Genomic DNA, 23,439 nt, shown 5'->3' on the forward strand with positions numbered 1-23,439 from the left:
TCGAAGTGTGGTGGTGTCGGTTGTCTGGTTAATTTTCTTTGCTTTTCTTGACATAAAACAGTATGGTCCATAACGACTTTTCTACAATCTAATCCCTTTTGTGTATTTTGTTTTTAACAATCAAACGTTTAGACAAAGTGCTTGTGTAAGTTGTGCATTATAATGGCTCGGCTTACGGAAGAGATGGTGATCGCACGATCCAAGCAATCGGATTTATATGCGATAAAGAAACTCAACTGCTGGTAAGTAAATTGTCATGAATCAGGGTGTACTGGCAGAGTTAGAAAGCAGTTGTGAATAATATTTGAACTGGCGGGTATTAACCTTGCTATTGCGGCTTTAATTCGGTAGGTACCGTAATTTTTCTTTATTGCGTGGGAACTTCATTGTTTAATCAGTTATCTTGGTACCAAGAAAGAAAAACAAAAATTATCGGGAATTATAAAAAATTACTTACGAACAAAATATTTAAGTAAGGCCCTAAACTGTCAGTTTAACTGAGTTAAAAATAAATTTTCTTAAATAATAATTTTTTTCAATAAAAAACACTTTAATACAATGTCACCCCTTGCTTAGATTTGGAGTCTGGATAATATGGGTTTATTATCATTTTAAGCACTAGTTGTCGAGCGGTTAAGGTATGGACCATGAAATCATGAGTTCATTCAAATCCACCTATTGGTTAATGTATCAACTCCTAGAACAAGCATGAGCTTATTTTGAGAAGTAAAAGGATGTTTTTAACTAAATGTAACACAATTCAATTCAAATAAAGAACTAAGAATGGGCAAACAAGTCTGAATAAACACTTGTATAATAAATGAGTCGTTGTGTGTTTATTGTCACATATATAGTTATTACTACAAGACAGTTTTAGTGCGTCACTAAGTTAAGAATATTTAAAATAGTTCAGTAGTTTTTGACTTAATTTGTTCCAAACAAAAAAAATATGTATATCCAACTTAAAAACGTATAAATCATTGCAATCTCTCAGCATTATTTAAATTAAATCTAATTAATTATAAACTTATGATTATAATATCATATTTATTAATACATATAGCTTCTACAAAACATGAATGCATTTAAATTGAAAACAAAGACTTCGACAATATTACGTATTGTGTTATTTGTCACCTCTCATCTCAACTAAAACTAACTCTGACCTCCTTTCTGTATGAATCACAAATAAATACGTTACCACACTGCATCGCTAAACTCGTTGTTATCTGGTGACGTATCAAGAGTATTGTTTAATTTATTGTATTTTAACTCTTGTTAAGTTTTTATGACTTTATAATAGTATTTTTCAAACACAACTTGCAGTAGAAAAATTTTACGTATTTTTTACGTTAAATTCGTACGCATTTATTCGTAATCCCTATTGATATTTCTATAAACTATCAAGGAATAACTGCAAAATTAATACAACAAAAGTGTTTTGTAATTTTTACTTCTTAATCTAAAACAGACTGTAGCACCAAGAAAATTCTTCCACGGAATTCTAAAAGCATGGCTAATGGGTTAACAGTTTGGTTAATGTGACTAAGGATTTTAAAATATAAATTGGAAATTACACTATTGCTAGCATTTCAATTGGTTATCACAGTAATATGCACTCTCTACTAAAACTATATAAACACGTGATGATAACATTATCTTATCGAACTAAAAAGTATTGTTTTCGCTCAGTTTATCAGCAATGATGCACTATAATGTAACTATTATCGCCATAAATACCATACCAATGAACTAATATCTCAAAATTTATCATTTTCAAAAGCTAGAATCACATACCTACCATGATTTATCGAAAGGGCGCTGGACAGAAGGGGGCGTCTGCGAATTACAACCTCATGTAATCTCATCAACATCATGGTAAAAAGTAGCACTAAAAAGATACTGCTAATCACGTACGTAGTATATACCTGCCATTTGATTTGGCACGTCAGGAACATGAATATGTTTGTTCATAATATGTTAACTCACGCGCCTGTGAAATATATTTAACGTACGTTCAATAAAACTGTCTTGCTTCTTTTTTTTAAATTAAGTACACTTGATTGAACTTATATTGAGATAAGTTTTTATAAATATTTACGTTCTTTCGTATTCTTCAAGACATCCTTGTACATTTAAAGAAGTTAACAAAAAACTGGTAAGTTTCGATCACAACGCTGACATGATCAGTAAATAAAAATACTACTACATTTTATTGGACCGCCTTAAATAGAATTGGAATTCGTTGGTCAGCAGCGACTTTAGGCCTGCAACTATTTTAAGATAACCCATAATTTAAGTCTTAAATATTTGTGCTTAAATGCTTCGTAATCGTAATGAAAGTAAAATTTTCAGTGGTACAAAAATATTTTAGAAAAAAAAATTAGTATTACTAATTAATACTATGTAATTAATTTTATTTTTAATTTTCAAGTTTGTTTTGATCGTAATGTTACGAATCAAACGTATTTTCGCTTCTTACAATAAATAAAAATATTATTGTAAGAAGCGAAAAAATAAGAAAATGTGGATTAATAACACATATTTTAAAAAACGAAAAAGTAACATTATCGTCATAACGACAAAACGAATACGTTTGAATTCAAAAAAGATATGACTCATTTCGACAAAGAAGGCTTTAATACATTGAGATTGTCACAAACAAAATGATGCCGCAACCTTGCCATATTCAGTAAGAACAATATATTTCAGTATAGAGAATTACGCCCCAGAACGGGTCCACGTAGCTTTTGTATGCCTTAACGCTTTAAAAAGAACTTGTAATAAGTTTTTTATAAGTCTGGAATACACATATGAAATCATTGTATTAAAAACTTTTTCACTTTTTCTGCCAGTATGTTTAGTAGGTTATATTGATAAATAATCTTATTTAGACGAACTTTGCATCAATAACAAATACTTGCTAATAACTTTGATTCTCCGCACTTATAAAATTACGTGGTTGCCATATAAGACGTTCAAGGTCACTGAGTGCCGGCATTATGTTTCACGTCTCGTATAGCCGTGTATGGCACAGATGTGGGTGGTGCTCCTAGTATGGTCATGTTGATCGTTGTTGAGATTCGAAGACTCATACTCTATGTGGGAATGAGTACTTATAGATTATTTTAGTTGTTTTTACGGTAGTGACAGCCTTACGTGTAAGTTAAACTTTTGTTTGTTTTAGTATACTCTTCCTACATCATTACTTAGGCGATTTTTTATATAATACATATATAACGTACTTCGTTTCGTTTCAAACCTTACATCTATTAAGTCGTAATTTACCTGGTTATACTGCAACAATAAGAAGTAATGTACATTTAATCGGTTTCCGGGTTCATTGCGGCTGGGCCCGGCGAGGCGTAAAGTTAAACTTGACATTGTGGAGACGAGATGCGGTCTCTAGGGAGCTTATACCCGTTGCTATCGATCGAGACGGTAGCTATAAGTTCACGACCTCATACAGCTACCGTAATTTAATTGTGTTTAAACATAACTTCAGACAATTTTAACTACACAATTATTTTTAGTGCTAGTAGTGTACGTTATAACGACATGAAAACGAATGCATTCATTTGCTGCCCTTTGAACTTTCTGTTTCCTTTCAATATAAGAGTAATCTTGTAGTGCTCCATATAAAGGGCTACGACCCATAATTGCATTATTATATTGTAATATCTTTTAAGATATTGTGGCAATTGAAGCAAGATATCCCGAACGTTACCCGATCGAATCGATTCGGTTATTGACCTCATTTTGGAAGTTAGACCCAACTTATTTCTCATTCATCATATCTTAGAAAGATAAACTTGTCAACGGTATTTTTCAACATAGTAAAGTTTTATTAGTTGTCATAGCTTTATAACTTTCTCGTGCGAGAGTGAAAAGTAATTCTACCCTCATCGCGTTAAGAAAATGTAACATCGACTCGCTTTCGCTAACCACCGAAGGCTCGTCTCTGTTGCATACCAACTTTCATGTAAAATATAATATTTATAAATTACACTTATTTTATAAAAGACTAGTATTATTACTAAACTTCTTTGCAAATTATTGTACAAGGAAAACGTACATTAAAAGATTTTCATCGAAAATAATTTCTGCTTGTTATATTTTGGTGTTTAAAAATCATATTCGTCAAAGGGATTGCCTCAGTAGCCACACTGCCGCGCCTACCGAAACGAAAGGTCTGGTTATTTCTAATCGTACATTGGCTCCACGAAGACTAGTCCAGTTCATTGAAAGTATGGCAAGACGCCAAGCAGTCTCGGTTGCTTAGCTCATTGAAGCCATTGGTACAGTTTCGACTTTTTCTTTGCACTTAATGCGACTAAATTTAAACGTTCCTAAGAAATATTTCGAATAATGTTCATAAGCTGTGTACTTTATTTTGATTATTTGGGATTCTATAAGTTACATGACTGGTATGTCATTTGATGTTAGATTCTTTATATGGTGTAGAATAATTACATTTATGTATGATTCTTTGTATTATAAGATTCAAACTTAATGGCGGCTCGTGGTTAGCCACAAGCGTATATGTCTGTGCAAATGGGTCCACATTGGCGACTGCAGCAAAGCGTGAAGGTGTGTTCCGTCTTCACATAACTTTATATCCCGCTGAAAACTCAAATGATGTTTTATATAGCAGCTTGCGAAATTGCAAGACGCCGAAGAGGATTTATGACGCTGTATGTACTAAAGATACGTCAAACGTTGATATTAAGATAACCGTAGACACTTTCTGAATCATGTCAGTCAGTGAATTGGTTAAGATACGTCATGCGTCGGTAACAGTAAAGAGAACATTACCAACAAAATACCGTTGTACGAAATTGTAGTATGCACACTCTACTTGTTAGGTTAACACGATGTCACGATGTGAGGGTACTTATAATATTAATAAAACTACGCTAACATGAAAAAATTTAAACTTTACCCTCACAATATGTTTTGTTATCTGTTCAATTAATCCTTAACAGAGAAATAACTATTCAATAAAACTTTACTTTTGATTTCATTACGGAAGAGCTTGTTTCATTTTTAACTCATAAACCATCAACCACTTATCCGATAAATAAATCTTACTTCTTTTTAATTAACAATGTTTCTCAAAGTATTTTATTCAACTAAAGGTATTGTGTTTGTATGTAAATGAAAAAACTATTAGTCTGAACAAACTGAACGAACAAAGTCTTCCATTATTTAATGTTGACCTCAATAGTACAAATCGATTCATATTATATGTATGGCTATAGAAAGAAATGTTCCACGTTACTGCATTCGAAGAACTGTAACATCAATAAATATTTGAATAGGTCGATCGAAAGACAAATGATCCGAATTTTACACATGCATTGTTAATGCATGTTATTTTGTTCGATCGCGCTAGGAGAACCATAAATCTATATTTTTTTCTAGACCACCCAAAAATCATAAGTTTGTTTCTTTTTTAATTAAATATCTTATTCAAAGCTAATTTTCATATTTATTTACGATTGGGTTACTATAGAGGACAAAAATTGTTAAAGCGTATCTCGTAATTTCCATAATCACAAGTAGACATTATATACAATGTCGTATTCAAGTAGCTTACGGCGGTAATGTCAACTGTTTTTACCCCTCGAAATTCGAATATGAACCGTAGTATAACCGGCGTACTCAGAATAGGTTAAAAGTTACTTAAACATTCCTTAAGTGTTGTATGCTCATATAAAATCTGCATTAAAGGTCTCTTCGTACCCAACTCTAAGTATGATGATGGAATTGATTCGTATATTAATGAACTCTGGAATATATGTTAATTTTGGTAACCATAGCTAAAATGACCACAGTACACGAATTTCGGTGTGACCATAGCTTGCGTGCGACACGCGATGTGGATTTTCGTTGATCCAAGAAGGAATCTGACTCTCGTTAATCACACCTGTATAATTACAAGTAATACGTATCTTATTAATCGATAGTTTTTTGCCTTATTTTGCTTTATTATAATTGATAGTAGCTTAGCTATTAGTTGAGTTTTCCGTCGTGGTATGTACGAGGTATTAATAACATCCACACCCGCAATTAGAATAAAATGTTTTTTTTTTTCAAATTAATTGTTCAACTACTAATAGGTACTGAAGAACACATGCATCGTGTAGTCACTCAAGTTGAAGTATGTGATATTATTTGATTCTTACTTTGCATATACATAGATAATGAATAACACGAAGTTGCGTGTGTGGCGCATTGCTCCGGCATCTATTGCCGCTATTTCTATCTTATTTACAAATGTGCGCTGCTGAAGGTGACGTAAAACAATTCAAATATATAAACATTTACAGAAGTACGCTGCTATCAACCTTTTGATTGCTTCACACAGACCTCACGCCTCTAACCCATAGGGATAGGCAGAGGTCACGGACCTCTATTTGTTGTGGCCAAATGAACCTCCGCAATCCACTTTTCACCATTTCGGGAGACGGAACGTGATGGGTGAAGAGTCGCGTCGCCGTCTTTCTCCCGGGAATTAACACATATGTGCCGGTTGCATCACGATGTTTTCCTTCACCCTACGAACGTCGGATAAAAGTACATTTGTAAATCTAAAATCACATTAGTGCATTCGAATCCAGGACTTGGAGATTGCAAGAGCCACTTGAGCCACCGACGCTTTTGGTGGTTCTTTAGTAATTTCCATACAGACAACTCTTGGAAAACGTAAATGTCTTCACTGTTCATTAAATTTGGCGGCGCACCTATGACTAAATTGACTAGGAAACAAATTCGTTCTTCGCAAACGTTTATTAAAAAAATATTAATAGCATCGTAAATTTGTAATAAGACCGGTGAAACATTCTAGGAGCGTCCAATTTAGCTAATGAAAGGCACATTCTAACTGAAAGGAAATTTTTTACTTGCTATGGCATTTTCATACTTAGTTGCAGTGAATAATCTTCATTTTTCTTGTGCTTGTGGCTTATATTTTAAAGTAAATAAACAACATTTTCTACATTATTATACCATGTATTTGTCACGTATGTAAATTGTTGGGGTTCGAATTGGTGACGTCACCAGGTGACACGGTCTGTATTATTGGGGTGAGACCCCGAGGACATTGCATTCAATACTAGGGTGGGAGTGATGTAAAGTCATGCAGCACCATAAATTGTAGTAAACCAGGCGCCTAATTGGCGATATTCAATAGTACCATTTCGATGTTATCTTTTGTAAAACTAGATTCAAATAAATCTAAATTCAAGCATCTCATGCTCAAACATAGATTTGCGCAACTAATAAAAGGATGTTATAACTTTGTACGTTTGCTGAATTGAAATTTACATAACTCATATGTACTCTGGTCCACCCTGTTTTAGAAACCGGTATTGTGATAACTTTCGTTTTCTACGCCGAGACTAATCTGTAGTTATGAATTATAAAAGTGTGTCAAATAAATATCAAAACTTTTACTTATCCACGAGACGTTGATGGTAGTTTCGCTAGTACTCTTATCGTTGGTTTCTGAGGCCAAAATCCCTTTATAAAACCTATTGTGATCTCTGTAATGTCAAAGATAATGAGAGTTATGACGATTTTTTATACCGAGATTTTAGTCTTAGAAACCAACGATTAATGTGTGCTACTGCGAGGGATTGAGTGCAATATCTGTTTAGACAGCAATTATTTAATAGTAAGTCAGTTTACCTATCCAAGTATGACGCGACGAAGTGGGAGCCTTCAAGAGTAGGGTGATTTAGTATCTACTAAGCTAGCGTACACCATATTTCTGCCATATAAGTAATCGTGTTCAACCGCTGGTTTATTCATCGTAAAAAATGTCTTATTGCTTTCTGTACGGAGTCGGTTATTTTGAAGTTCAACTTGTCCTTTTAAAATTAGACGCACTTGAGCATAATAAATTTTCATGTTTTTTATCTAATGTAAACAAAGATAGTGATCTGAAAGCTTCCTGTGTGCAAGGTTTTTTCGAGTTTTAATTTTATGTAAAGAATTTTCCACTCTATATACTCAAGGCGATGAAATCATAGATGTTAACTAAAGTGCAAAGTAAGGTACGTGATTCTCAAGGTTATTACTGTTCTTAATCATACGTTTATGTGCTTAATATTTAATAGTAGACATTTGTTTGTACTTGAGATAAAGTTTTCCACTTGACGAAGTAAATGTGTTAAGTGCCTAACCTGATTTTAAGTGCTAACCTCCTTGGAGCATCTGCAGTAAAGAGAAAGCTGTTTAAAATTACAGAGACATGTAAAATCGTGAAAATCATCCTTGATGCATTTTTTCATTTAAAATTGAGGTTTTTGAGTTCTAGTTTACATACTTAAAAGAACTTTCTGCCATTTTCGGCATGGAAATAGTTAAAAAGCAACTGAGAAATGTTGAGCTATTATATTCTACAAATTTATACGTTTGACCTAATTTTTGTATCGAATGGGCACCTACTCCACAGTTAACCCTGACACCATTTAGTTCAAAGGTCTTTCGTATTTAATTTGAAAGTTTTAGCTATAAATACTTACTTGTATTCGAATGTAAGGGTATTTTACATGAAAGCGTCCCTGAGTCATGTTCCAAATGACAACATTTTTACACTTACCTAATTATTTCCTTAAAACTTGATCAAAAACCATTAAACAGTATAATTTTGTAATTTTAAAGAATCAGGGTTGAATTTTATAATATATTTTTTATTTTAAAGTATATAGTAATTGATATTCATTTGATATGATTATAAAACAGGAGAAAGTAACAAAAATTATTATATAAAAAATGGCGTTGTTTTAATATAGCATTCGTAGTTTACAACATGGGTGACTGCCCCCGCTTGACACTATTCCAATTAAAAATAAACGTTTTCGCAACCGAACGGTGTCATGAGTAACACGGGAATATTTTTATCTAGTCTATTTCTGGCAATCGAGTTATGATTTTATGCAACCCGTGGACGTTTTTAAATATCAAACAGTTTTATTTGCTAAATATTGTTAGGGAACTGATTTGTTCTTGAGGAAAGCTTGAAGGAAAAAGCAACCTTGTGATTTGAAGGACAGCAACGCATCTGCGATTGATCTGGTATTGCAGATGTCTATGGGCGTCGATGAACACTTTAGTGTTCAAGCTGCTCGTTTGCCCCCTTATCTTATAAAAAAGTCGGAAGGATATGCCTTTTTCATCAGCTTTATAGGTCCATTATATTTTTATCAAGCACATGTTTAAATACAGTATTTCAATTATTGAAGTGTGAAACGAGTAGACAGCATGAAATATCTTGAATATGGATCCTTTGCCACAATTTTGTATCAAATTTGTTTTTTAAGTGTTTTATGTGCTATGTTTGGTAATAAATGTTTTTTTTTCTTTCAAATATAACGATGGAATGCGGCGTAGAGTATTTCTGCAATTTAATGTGCTAACACGTATTGGTATCGTATATCCACAATTTTACGATGGCAACACTTATCCTGTGTTCTTTTTAATAAAGGTGAAAGAACAACCGCTTAAATTGTAGTAAGAAATAACACTAACCCCACTCGTAAATCTTTAATTGACTAAGCAAGAGCCTTAGAATGAGTAATAAGGACACCACTTAACGTATTTAAATGAGATGGTATTTTTTTTATATTCTTATTTAAATTTAAATTATATTTCATTTGATACACACCTCATTTCTGTTTGAGCACTAGCCGATAGCTAAATCCGTTATATAAATTGCGACCATGACATAAAAGAGACTGCAAATACCACATTAGGCAATTTCTAATTTTGTATTACACATATTTGGAGTTGTCCATTCATTAGGATTTAAAAGGAGTGACAAGTTTATTCAGTTCATTAACCTCGAGGTTATAAAACGGTTATACTTGCGTTTTTTTTTCTGCTTATTAATAGGACATAACTATTAATTATTATTACTAGTAGATTGCATTTTTTTATAAAGACAGTAGAACATCGAAACTTTATTCTAGCGTTGTATATTTCATATGTGTCCCTAGATAGTAAGGTCCGGAACGGCTTTAGGGTAGGGTGTGATTGGACGGACGCCCACGGCGCTGAACAGAAAGAGGCGTCACATGTCTGTGAGTAACCCCCCCTCCCCTCCAAAGGCATGGTGAAAAAGTGGGTCTAGTAGAATTTAAATAGTTACTTCTCCAACCATTTATGCCACAATTTGAATGCAAACGATATGACAAATTATAGAATACTGATTCTATTTTACAAAAACCTTGGTCGAAATGACATCGTAGGCAGAAGATATCACATAACAATGTACACAGGTAAATGACCTGCTGATCGTGCCCTATTTATGATAAGCCTAACGAAGGCACATGAAACGTGAGATAAACCGCATCTTGTAGATAATATTTCAACGACATTTTCCACCAATCACTCACAAGAACAGTTTGTTGGAATACATACATTATTCTTCTGGTACCAACTAGATCGTACACGTTATACTTCTAAACTTAACTGTCACAATTTTCAATAGTGGATAAATTTCTATCTATAAGACTCTTGATTTAAAAACAGAAACCTCTGTGACAATAAACTTCTTGAATCTTTTTTTTATTTAACAGAGAAAGTTGAAAGTCATCGACAATATTTTAAAATCTACAAAATCCTTTTCTTTATTATTATTTTTTATGCATCCGTCACTAACCACGCGCAACAGTTATATGTACTGACATAATTGCCGGCGCGCACGTAAAAACGCCGACTGCGCACGCGCATCGAATCGTAAGCAAAACATACAACTCGCAGACGAACGGCCTTGACGTGCCTATGTCCGAATCACAATCTTCTTTGTCAGATGTTGCCTAAAAAATGTTGTTTTTGATAGACTATTTTTTACTTTTTTTTTATTTACTAGTATCATGTAAAGCATTGACTCCCAGAGTGGTGACTGTTATAGAACAATTATAGCAATAAAATCTTTATTTTTGTTACCAGGGGTGCAGAGCTGGGCGATGTAAGCCTCCTGAGACAGATGCCCAACGTCGAAGTATTGGCTTTTAGGTGAGTATGTAGTAACTAATTTAAATATTTGTTTATAAAGTACAAAGGTTTAGGTGCCGACTAGTTTCGTGCCAGTCCTTCAGTATTTAACACATTTTTTATGGTAATTACTATACTAATAAGTAGATGTTTATTTATAAAACCAGATAAACAAGTTAGCGACATTCTTTGTCCTGAGCGTATAAATTACTCATTTAATTGTACAATCAAAGCAATTAAAACACACACTGTAAAACAAATTGTGCGTATTTGTAACATATTTAACCAAGTAATTACAGTAACTAAGAATTATCTATTTGTTTTAATTTCCGTGTTTAAAGTCTTTGTTAAGATCTCTGCTTAGTATAATGATTGTTTTGCGTAAGAGCAACATAGTTGTTGAAATAATGTTTGTACAGACTATTTAAAAATGTTACGTCTTGTCCCAATATAGGATTAAAATGAGTGTAGAGGTCAAGTATACTCCGAGTTATTCTTTGCCGCACTGCGTCTCTCACCGACAGAGTTATATTGGATTTGTACGTTAGTCCTTGTATATGCATTTCGTATTTGCCTTGACCCCGTCACTTTATTATACTTTATTAAGAAAATATTTAACACTATTGTATTACTGTTATGTGCTTCGATTTTTGTAATGGAAGAAGAAACTATTTTATTAACATTTTATTTTAATTAACTAAACTTACGTTATTACGAGACGTCATTTCAATGATGAGAAGTTACGAGAAGTGTTGCTACATACCGTTCAGTGTTACAAGTTTACAGATTATAATCTTACTAATATTATAAATACGAATGTTTGGATGGATGGATGGATGTTAGTTCGTTCGAAGGTATCTCCAAAACGTATCAACGGATCTAGATGAAATTTGGCTCAGATGTTTGATGTTGATTTTTTAATTCTTAGCGGACAGAGTCGCGGGCGACTACTAGTATTTACCATATAACAACAGTTTTCATGTCATCCTTCTCAGTTACTTTGAGAAAACAGAGATAAATATATTTATATTTAGGTGTTTTGGTACAGGAATTTCGTCATTCATGAAAGTAAAAGAAACTTTCACAATGGTACTTCAATCGAGAATTGTGTTTACAAAAGCACTATTTAAAATTCCATTAAACAATTGCGATAAAAGTTTTTACAACTAAATTTCGTTTTCACTATGACCTCTTGAATTGTTAATGTTATGTTCAGTAAGCATTATACTGCAATACTATGGACAGGCTTTCGAGTATTACCGAGAGCGGTGAAAGGGAATCATAATAAGTCCGAAAGAGTGCTTATCTATGAAGATGCGGCGGAGTCATTAAGGCTGCGTTTACACTTGACTTAAAAATATAATTATGTGAAAACAAAATCTGTTAAAAAGTTGTTTGTTGAGCCACAAATTATAATGTAGAATTTATTTTTCGATCGTTAGTTGGTTTTTTTTCTTTGTCTTTTTTTGTAGGCAAAATGTTTGTAATGAAAAATATGATGCAATTTGTTTTGTCGTAAACAAAACAAAACTCTGCGATCTCTTTAATAAATAAAAAGAGAGAACAATTGTGTTTTCATACTAAAGTTTCGGTCGTGGAAACTTACGCTCACGTTAAATTTATGCCGCGCCTCTTTATTTATTTAATCTCGAGTCTTTGTCGCCCGTTGAAAGGATGTTTGAATTATACTTTGTTCTTTATGAATCGTTCGTTAGCGCTAACAAGCGGGCTATTACTGTACGCAGACGTGATCGTCGGCGCATAGCGGTAACTCACGTTTTAGTCTTTTTTAATTATCTTATGTAAGACTGCTCCTTAATTTAGATTTAAACGTTTTAATATAGATTTAAATTTAGACGTGTTTGTGACGTGGGATAGAAGAAGGCGGTAAACGTGCAAACGTGGTAAACGTAATCCCTGTCATTGACTGTAACAAAACAGCGATAACAATATAGTTTAAACGCAGATTTTGGTCTCAGAAATCTACGGTAAAAGCCTTACACACCCCACTAAAACGTATTGACCACCGCCCATTCACATTTGTTACAAATTAAAAGGTTGCAGACGCTAGTTTGGTTACTAATTCTACAGTTCAAACGCCCGTCTATACCCATATTGTACCCTAATATTTGAAAATCTAGCACTTCCAAATAAGCTTTTTTTTTAAGCAAAAGGTGCGAAGTGACTGCTGCCTATAGACATCTGTACCTATTTTTAGATACATGGAGGGGACGCCCAGAAAGAGTAATTTCCCCTCCCTAAGCGTCTCCTCCCCTGTCAAATCTAATTGCCATCTCTTTCTTTAAAAAAAAGGTTTGGTAGACAAACATTAGGCCTCTGGCACGCACATTATTTTCATTGCAAAGCTACGCGTTGTGAAATTGCTTGCCAGTTGGAAACAGATAAGCCTATTTATAAAATAAGTGACTGCAGATGCACTATAGTGATTCGTATGTAATGCACTAGGGTTTCACGCCTGGATTACAATCAAATCTTATAAGCTTGTTTAGAGATTTATAAGGGATGCATAACGCTTAAGGTCGAATTAAAATGTTTTTTTTTTCACTAAACGAGATCCACTCTTGGTTGATATTACTTGCTTACACTGATAAAAAAACTCGTACCTACATATTATTATCATCCTAACTGATATAACAGAGTTTTTCAGCTTCAGAATGACATGTGAAATATATGGACCGGATCTACTGATTAATCAGCCCAATGGGATTTTTTTTCCATAGGGCTGAATCAAAAAAACTACTTCCATTGGGCCGATTGTTTCGGCAGTGGAAATCCACGGTTTTATCATACTCGATTAATACGCCTTACGGCTGTTAATGTTGATTTTCTGCATTCATGAAAAATATTTTCGACCTTTATGTAGACCCGACATTGAAAGGTTTAAAGCCGGTTCTGATACTATGCGAAATACAAGGGTCAACTTGTATAGCATTTTACGAAATATTTGTATTATTTAAAGAACAATTATTTCCGGACAGTATTAGTACCGGTAGCGTGGTGGCGTGGATAATTCCGATTCAAGTGGAGAGCGTAACTCCGACTTCAAGAATAAACGTCGAATCCATTATCCACTTTAATCTGTTTCACTTTCCAGATGGATTTTTATTAACTAAGTCTACTAATATTATTCTTGACACCGAACTTAATTAAACTATTATTTTATCTAACCTCATTAAATGAAAAAATGTGATCAATATAAACAGGTAAGCCTGTATTAATTCTAAAGAGGAAAGATTTGATTGTTTGTTTGTTTGCATTGAATAGACTCCGAAATTACTGAACCGATTTGAAAAATTCTTTCACTGTTGGAAAGCTACGCTATCTCCGGATGACATAGACTACGTTTATTACTAGATTTTTTATTCCGCTCGGACGAAGTCGCGGGCAACTGCTAGTTTACTATTCACAAAATCATCGTAAGAACACTAAAAAAAATCCTTTTATGCTAATGATGTGATATTATTTAATAATGAATGAAAATCCTTGATGAATTTAATTATTTGGATTTAGAGAAAGTCGCAACTAAAATATAACGTGCCGAGATGTTTTTAGCGTTTTTTAATAGTTGAATATTGACAAGATTAATGTCTTAAATATTTTAGAAAGTTTGTATCGATAAAATCTTAAAAGAGCTATGACTTTTAACTTTGAATTTCTATAATGTAGTTTTTATATTCGCTTGATAGATATCTAAATTTATTTTTTAATTTGAAAAATTTATATAGAAATTCTATTTTTTTTTTTGTAATCAGTGTTTCGGCAGTGAAAACTAACGGTAATACATTAAACAAGTAAAAAAAATGATCAATTTCCCGTATTACGGCATTGTAAGACCGTGCCCAATTAGAGCGTGGCTCACCTTACCCAACTGCGTTGGTAGCGCGTTTGTTGTGCAAGACGCCGACGTTGGTTGATTCACAGCGATATCCTATTCATATTAATGCTATAGTTCTTCCCAATTCAAACTCAAATCCTAATTTTTTTCGTAATAAAATGTATTCAAGACAGAATCTTGTAGGTTAAAACTCCGCTTTATGTTTAAGATTGTTTTCAACGTTTGTAAAAATCTAGCAAAGTTTAAACTTCTTTTTGTTATTCGTTTACAAAATTATCTTTTAAATCTCAACAATAGACTAGATTTACAAGACCTTGAGAAACTTATTTAGTGCACTTCTTGAAAATTGCAACATTTATTACATAATACTTTAAGGATCAAATTGTCTTTTTGTAAATTTGCCAAACCAATTTAGATTATAATTCCTAATGTATTGGTTTAATTTATACCTAACTTATAAGTTATGAATAGTTATTACTCGTGCTCAGGAGCTTTACCGATAGCCTCGTGACGTCACGCGTCGACGGTAAGTAAGGTTGACAAAAAAGATTACATAAATAGTTGGTGAAATATATGTATTATTGTATGTACTTTACATAAAACTTATTAAAAATAATCTCAATAAAAGTAATTATGTATTAATCTTTTAATATATATTATTTTATATAGGATGAGGGAGCCATCGGCAAACCTTCTGCGCACGGCTAGTTGTCTCGCCTATTTGAGAAAGCAAGTCTAGACGGAATATTGATTCATAACTTTACACAAATTGTCTAGATTGCCTACAGACATAGTCACTGTATACAGTATCTATTCTTACAAAATATATTATGTATTGCATAGACAGATTTAATAAAATAATTTTTTTTTTAACATCTTGTCTACGAAATAATTGCAACCGTGTAACAATTAATTTGCTACGATTCTTCCGCGGCTTGTTATCACTATAATAATAATAATAATAATAACTGCTTTATTGTAACACTCATATACACAATTATGTGGAAGCCTTGGTTCCTGAACTAGGGCAAAGCCCTGTGTTTTAGGAGCCAATCCCTTCCCCCATTATCATCATCAATATCATCAATATCACTAGATGACATGTTTAGTTTTGTACGCTCTTATGTGAAGTGGCATTTGTTTGCTGCTGGATGATACACAGTTATACAATTTTTATTACTTTCCCTTCAGTAATTAATGTTTTGATTGAAAAATAAATTCAAGACAATAGATTCCTTTATAAACCGTTTTATAGTTTGAAACGATTCTCTGTGAACTGTAGACTTTACTTCCTTCTATAACACCACGGTGTCTTCAAAACCACTGCAATGTTTGGAAAACATTTTCTTGTTTACCTTTAATTTTAGACATACTGACATGCTTCTAGAAAGTTTAGTGACTTGTTTCACTGTGGGTTACCTCTTACAAAAACATAGTGTTATTCCTCACATTGTCTTTGAAAAAATAGGGATGTTTTTGTATAACCGCTTAGACAAAAAAAAAAAAAAAATACCATCAACGTTTACAAATGGTCATCCTCTAAAAGGCCGAAGTAATGTAATAAACTGTTGCATGCTTTTCATTTAAATTATTAAAATACAGAAGGAAAATTAAATTAGAAATTGTTTTCTGTTTCCAGTTTAAACAAGATCCGTACACTAGGCGACTTCGCTGGCTGTCGACGGTTGCGCGAACTTTACATACGCAAGAATGAGATCCGCAATTTGGCAGAGATCAGGCATCTGAGGCACTTACCAGATCTCACCAGTCTTTGGTTAGATGAGAACCCCTGCACACAGCACCCGGAGTAAGTAAACATTATACAGTGACGTACAAATTTTTTGAAGGCTCGGAATTTCGTATAACACTTTATACCATACGTTGTAGGATTTTGTATCCTTTCCCAATGCAAGTATGCCTACTTGGCAGTCACGTGCGAAAACATGCACTCGTTTACCTCAAGCCGCCATATATTTTGAATCTTATAATACTACATAGCTAAACAGTTACCTTGAGTGCACTATGTACGGTATTATATTGTATAGAATGCTATTGGGAAAGTAACAATTTCTAATGTCATGTGCTATAATTTCCAGATACAGGATGACGGTGCTAAGGAATCTACCAAATTTAGAGAAGCTCGATAACATAATTGTACAGCCTGAAGAGGTATGATTTTACTTTTGAATAGTGTAACTAATTTTTTTTGGGAATTCTTTTAAGAATTCCTCAGTGAAAACGAACCTTGCTCCGAGTAGAGCAAAGCCTTTTCAATGAGTTATAGGAGTGTTAGTTTGACAGGTGATTTCATATCGCATTTTACTTATCTAGCTCTCAACTTTCAGACAGACATTCATAATCAATCCATCTATCTGAAGCCACGTAATCTGGTGCATACTCTTACCATAAATTTTACCTTAAACAAATTTTGTTGTTAGGTACAAGAAGCAATGAGGCGCGGTACCCATATACCTGACTCTGATGATGAAGGGTATCCACAACAGGTGAGATGTTATACTTTTATTATTTTACGCAACGAAAATGTGTGATATTTTGTCATTAGTAAAGTGAGTTAAAAAGGTTTTATTTTTTCTATCAAAAGGAAAGTTAAATTGGTACCTAATATTGTTTAGACTTCGGAATTTATCTACTAAATTACTGAATGTAATGTTTTTGGTTCGCGAGTCCTAAAATGCTAACTAGCCATTTTTTGTCTATTGTTTTTATTTAATATTTTGATTTCATGTTTCAGCAGGAGTCATACGGTCAATACAGACGGCAGAGGTCGTGCGAGTCGAGTCCGGACAGAGAACCAGAGCCTTACTACGGCAGACCAGCACAAAGGCATGAACAGGTATTGTCTTGAAATGCTAGGTTTAGCTATGGAATACCCATAAAGGTTTTCTTGTTATATTTATCGATTGCAGTATGTCATTTACATACTGCAATTTAGCAACCGTCTCAAAGGGATTTTTCCCATTGAGCCAATCGGCCCAACGGCCAACTCACCAATGCATACACAATAACACGAGACGTGCGCCTATAGTAATAGGTGATGGCCTTGCTAACCTTCACCTGCTATTTTCTTAAAAAAAATATTTAAAAAGGTCGTCTCTGTGACGTCATCGGATCGAGGTCTCATGTTATCGTGGACAAGTAGTACGAAGCTTAGTATGACTACTTTGGTCAATTCTCTGTATTTTCGCTATTACAGTGGATTATCATTTCATGTTAAAGAAACCGGTGTGCCAAAAAGAAAATGTCAGAAATGGACCGAATCACGCTAAATATAAGGTTTATTATTATTTTAGCTATTTTATGTTGTGATCTGCATGGAGGGTGCTTTTTATGCTGTCTGTATTTTTATAAATGTCGCGAAATTTGTTAATATATTATATGTTGTAATTTAATAAATAGCATGTGATGTATTTATGTTTATTTTGTCATTTACTTGTAATTGATATGTGTGAAATATTTTCTTCTAAGAATTATAAATTAGAATGGAATATAGAAATATATCTGGTCTAAAATTTAAAGAATGCTTTAAAAAAAGTAAGCCTTTATTCGTGTTCACTATTAATATTTCAAGAATGTTTAACACTTCATAGAAAGCTCTTCTATCTAGGATTAAATAGGCTATATTTCTTCCCCGGCGAATGTATTACGTGGGTTGCTAGTTATAATATATTTCCCGCTAAATGTTGCCAGTGCCTTGCTAACATGTAAATTAACAACTAACGTGGGGGCGCAGGGAAGCGACGGCTCGCCCGATGGAGGCTCCGAGCCGGCAACGGAGCCCCCGCGCTCTGAAAATCATCAGGTTCGTGTTTGGTCTATAATAATTCATTATCACTAGCAGACGATTAGTTTTCAAAATTCCATTATGATTCATTAAATTATTCTTATCTTTATAAATATTATATGAAGATTTTTTTCCTGTACTTGTAACAAAGATGTTCTTAGATTCTCCTTAGGTATCTTTTCCCAAAATTTTAACTTTACGAATTAATTAGCCTTCAAAAAGAAGCAGGTTATCAATTCTTCTGTATCTATATATATAAAAGAAAGTCGTGTTAGTTACACTATTTATAACACAAGATCGGTCGAACTGATTTAGCTGAAAATTGATGGGGAGGTAGCTTAGAACTAGGAGACGGACATAGGAACTTTTTTTTTATTCCACGCGGACGGAGTCGCGGGTAAAAACTAGTTTTTTATGTAAAGAAATTTGAATTGGGAACTTTAAATCTTTTCATACAACTTTTGTGTAATATTGTAGCTTTTAACATTGGTAGATGTTGCATGATTGTTTAGTATAGCAACGTATTAACTCTTCTTTATATTTATGTATTATTTAGTAATAATTATTTATTTTTCGTTTGTAATAAAGGTAATTAACTTCACACAGAGTCGTTAAGTAAATATTTTAATATGAGATTAACGATATAGATTCTTTGTTAGGTAAGTATTGTTAGTGAATGTCTTGTATTTACAGCCGTGCCCCCTATCGCCAACACGACGTGCCCCCACTCCTGAACCTGATGAAAGATACGAGCACCCCGCCATGACCAGTTCACACTATGAAGTAAGACATTCTGATTATCACTATACAATAGTCTATTTAATAAAAAACATACTTTTAAAATGATTAGTTTAACACAAATTGGCACACTGTTATGTGCTTAGATAAAAAATACATTTGTGTGTAGTAGTATTTTTTATTTTATAATAGTGTACATATATCACGGGCCAATTATAATTATACTAACTTTAAGTTTACGTTATTCAATGTGTGCGTTTTAACAATGTACGCGCACGTCAAATGCGTACGTTATTGTTACGTCATCAAAGTAGAATGTAAATAATATTGTAGTAAGAATTCATTGTAAATTTAAATATGCACGTAAAAGCTTGTTTTTTAAAACATGGCTGCTATAAAAATTTGCTATATTCATCACAGAAGCTTTGTATTGCAGACACGCACTCGCCCGCGATCGCCTGATGCCGCATCACTGAGGCATTCTGTATCCGCTCAGAATGTTAAGGTAATACATTACTACCGCACTCAGAGTCATTTAGTGTTTACTGATTGATATTTAAAGACTCTGAGTACGGCAGTTACGAAGTATATTCATAATCATACACTTTTCATACATTTTGTAGCTGATTGAGCTATTTATTATGTTATTTTCTGTACAACTCTGTTTTCGTATCATGTGCAATCTTATCTTACTAATATTATAAATGAGAATGTTTAGATGTATGGATGGATGGATGGATGTTTTAAGGTATCTCAGGAACGGATCTTGATGAAATTTGGCACAAATGTAGAACATAGTCTGGAAGAATACATAGGCTACTTATTAAGTTTTTTTTCAATCCCAAACGGACGGAGTCACGGGTGACAGCTAGTTAATAATAAAATAAATGTGTTTTTAAAGTAACTAATAAACTGATTTGTTATTCAGGAGTACACATATGCTACTAATGGAGAATGGAGGCATTGCGGAGGTGCGGCTTCGACTTCTGATAGGTAAAAATTTTATAAAATAATTTCAACATGACTTCATTAGCAGAGAAAACATAGCTGAAATGAAGACACTATTATTGTTATAATACAAATTATCTAGAAAAATGTATTACGACTGAGGGCCTAGCACGAAATATGCGAGAAAGTATTGGTAACGTCATCGATAAAACTTGCAGGTGAAATACTAATCCCATACAAATTTTGACATATTCTGACGATGACGTTACAAAAACGCATATCGCAATGATTCGTGATAGACCCTCTGTTTATATTGATTTTTGTAAAATTATGCTACTACTATATAGAGTTTTTAATTTGTGTATTTTTTGTCTTCCAGATCAGAAACATACCAACCACGCGAGTGGGAGCGAGAAAGAGAAACGGAGAGGGAGAGAAGGGAGAGAGAGTACCCGTCCGCGGTAATGGCAGAACACCGCGGATTTACACGGCGACCCGTCACCAGAGTGAGTTGATACGAATAGTAGAATACAGTATGTATGTAGAAATACAATTAGTAGAATACATTATATTATGTAGAAATACAATTAGTAGAATACATTATATTATGTAGAAATATAATTAGTAGAATACATTATATTATGTAGAAATATAATTAGTAGAATACATTATATTATGTAGAAATATAATTAGTAGAATACATTATATTATGTAGAAATACAATTAGTAGAATACATTATATTATGTAGAAATATAATTAGTAGAATACATTATATTATGTAGAAATATAATTAGTAGAATACATTATATTATGTAGAAATATAATTAGTAGAATACATTATATTATGTAGAAATATAATTAGTAGAATACATTATATTATGTAGAAATACAATTAGTAGAATACATTATATTATGTAGAAATATAATTAGTAGAATACATTATATTATGTAGAAATATAATTAGTAGAATACATTATATTATGTAGAAATATAATTAGTAGAATACATTATATTATGTAGTAATATAATTAGTAGAATACATTATATTATGTAGAAATACAATTAGTAGAATACATTATATTATGTAGAAATATAATTAGTAGAATACATTATATTATGTAGAAATATAATTAGTAGAATACATTATATTATGTAGAAATACAATTAGTAGAATACATTATATTATGTAGAAATATAATTAGTAGAATACATTATATTATGTAGAAATACAATTAGTAGAATACAGTAAAACCTCGGTCATATAGCAATGACACATGAGTGGCGCATGACTCAAGACCTCACATCGTCGTTCTTGTATGTTGTTTGCGCTGCATTCGTGTCTTTATTGACATAGACTTAAAGTTCCAATTGCAATGTCATGGATGAAGACCATTTTTTTATTATTAGCTAAGAGTTTTGCAATTAAAATTTCTTTTACTAGAGCTCATGTAATTGAAAAGGTTTTTTTTTTCTTGTTTCCAGAACTCGAACCTGCTGTCTGCGGTGCTGTGTCTTGTCAAAGAGCTCGACTACCCGAGCCTCGAGGTAGCGGAAATGGCTGTAAGGTAGGAGAAATTGATGCTAAGTGACACTCTTAGTGCACTATTTAACGTCTCTGGGTGCGGTAGTTAGTTAACCGATCGATTGTTTTAGTATGATTTGTGTGTATTCCAGATGTCGTATGGACGAACTAGCGAACAGCCAGTGACGTAACGCCGACGCCTAATGCTAAACACACCGATGACACGCGAGTTGCGACCTTAGCTTGAACAACACAAGGGCGATGATAGCGTGCGGCTTAGTGATAGCACTGGCGTTAGCTTGGTGTATTGGACTATTGGCCCAAACATTTGTAAAGGCCCATATATGTACCATATATGTAGTCGTTTGATGAGAAATATCAGGGCTGCTAAACTATGCTAATAATTTGTAATAACAATATCATGGATTATAACGCCTAATATGCGAGAATAGTGAATTTTTATTGTAATATGTGTGTACTTTATAGTTGTCTTATCTTTTTAAAAGAAAAAAGAAAGTAATGGCAATATTGTTTCAACATAGGTGTTACGTAAGTCGTGATTACACGTATAAAAATTAAAAATATCACAATTTTAAGAACGCTTCGATAGCTTTAATAGAATTTTAGTGCTTAGTAATCTAATAATAAAATATCTTCATTAATATATTTAAAAAAAATGCCAAAATGTCATTCGTAATATTTACGGCCCGCAAGTTTGTAAGCCCTGATTGTATACAATGCAGTAATGTGCCGAACAGCAATAACTATGTATATTACACGTACGCTTTAATTATATAATTAGATCTGTGCAATTGTAATAATAAATCAAATTATTAAAACGCCAATATGGCGAAAATTTGAACAAATGTTTGTTCAAACTCATTAAGATGATTTTATTTCTGTATATTGTTTATAAAAATATTTTTTCATATCAATGTTCATGGTATTGGTTATAAATTGCGAAAGAGCTTTAATTTTTTCCCAAGTGCTATTTAAATCCAGTTATTAAAAATATAAAACGTGGAATAATTTTTCAATAAATATTTTTAAATGGTATTTATCCTGTGTATTTGTTTATTTATTTTATTTTATATCCAATAATTAATTATTAATTTTAGATCAGGGTCTTTCATCGTCCGCATATAAAATGGCTCCTACGGAAACAGTCGTAAGACAAAAAAAAAAAAGTTTTTTCAGGACATTTTTTTACTGAATAAAAATACTTTTGTTATGTTTATATGTCAGTTAAAACCTTTAAAAAGAATGTTTGCCTTTATAAAAGGTATTTAAACAAATCCCAAAAATTAAATGTATTAAAGTTTTTTTTTATCCATTATCAGCTCAAGCTGGACCTTGAATTGTAATATTTGGAGATCTCTAAACCATTAATACTATATATATATATATGTATATTTTTTCTAAACGAAGGTTTTAGCAACTCCGCAATGCAATAAAATTGTAGAAATTAGATTTCCATTGTACATACAATGCAGGCAATATGTGACATAAAATATTGTGAGTGTCAACTTTGATTGACACTTGTAATAAATAATGACACCCTTCATATT

At 32.8% G+C, this 23,439-nt stretch overlaps 1 protein-coding gene across 5 annotated transcripts; it reads left to right on the top strand.

Moving 5' to 3' along the window:
• LOC106708297 (cilia- and flagella-associated protein 410) lies at positions 1-22,697 on the top strand. 5 transcript variants are annotated; one of them, XM_014499780.2, is made up of 14 exons: positions 1-242; positions 10,960-11,025; positions 16,500-16,667; positions 16,957-17,029; positions 17,299-17,364; positions 17,616-17,714; positions 18,098-18,154; positions 18,612-18,680; positions 19,356-19,445; positions 19,837-19,905; positions 20,329-20,393; positions 20,728-20,854; positions 21,832-21,914; positions 22,024-22,697. In XM_014499780.2, exons 1-14 carry the CDS (start codon positions 163-165, stop codon positions 22,055-22,057), a joined length of 1,146 nt encoding a protein of 381 aa, XP_014355266.2. In that variant the 5' UTR covers positions 1-162; the 3' UTR covers positions 22,058-22,697. The 5 variants fall into 5 exon arrangements, with proteins under 5 accessions (XP_014355266.2, XP_014355265.2, XP_045538406.1 ...); XM_014499779.2 differs by having other exon boundaries at positions 17,613-17,714; positions 22,024-22,696; XM_045682450.1 differs by lacking the exon at positions 18,612-18,680 and having other exon boundaries at positions 17,613-17,714.
• The last annotated feature ends 742 nt before the right edge of the window (positions 22,698-23,439 follow it).

This window comes from Papilio machaon, chromosome 19 (assembly GCF_912999745.1).
Source record: "Papilio machaon chromosome 19, ilPapMach1.1, whole genome shotgun sequence".
Classification (NCBI taxonomy): domain Eukaryota; kingdom Metazoa; phylum Arthropoda; class Insecta; order Lepidoptera; family Papilionidae; genus Papilio; species Papilio machaon.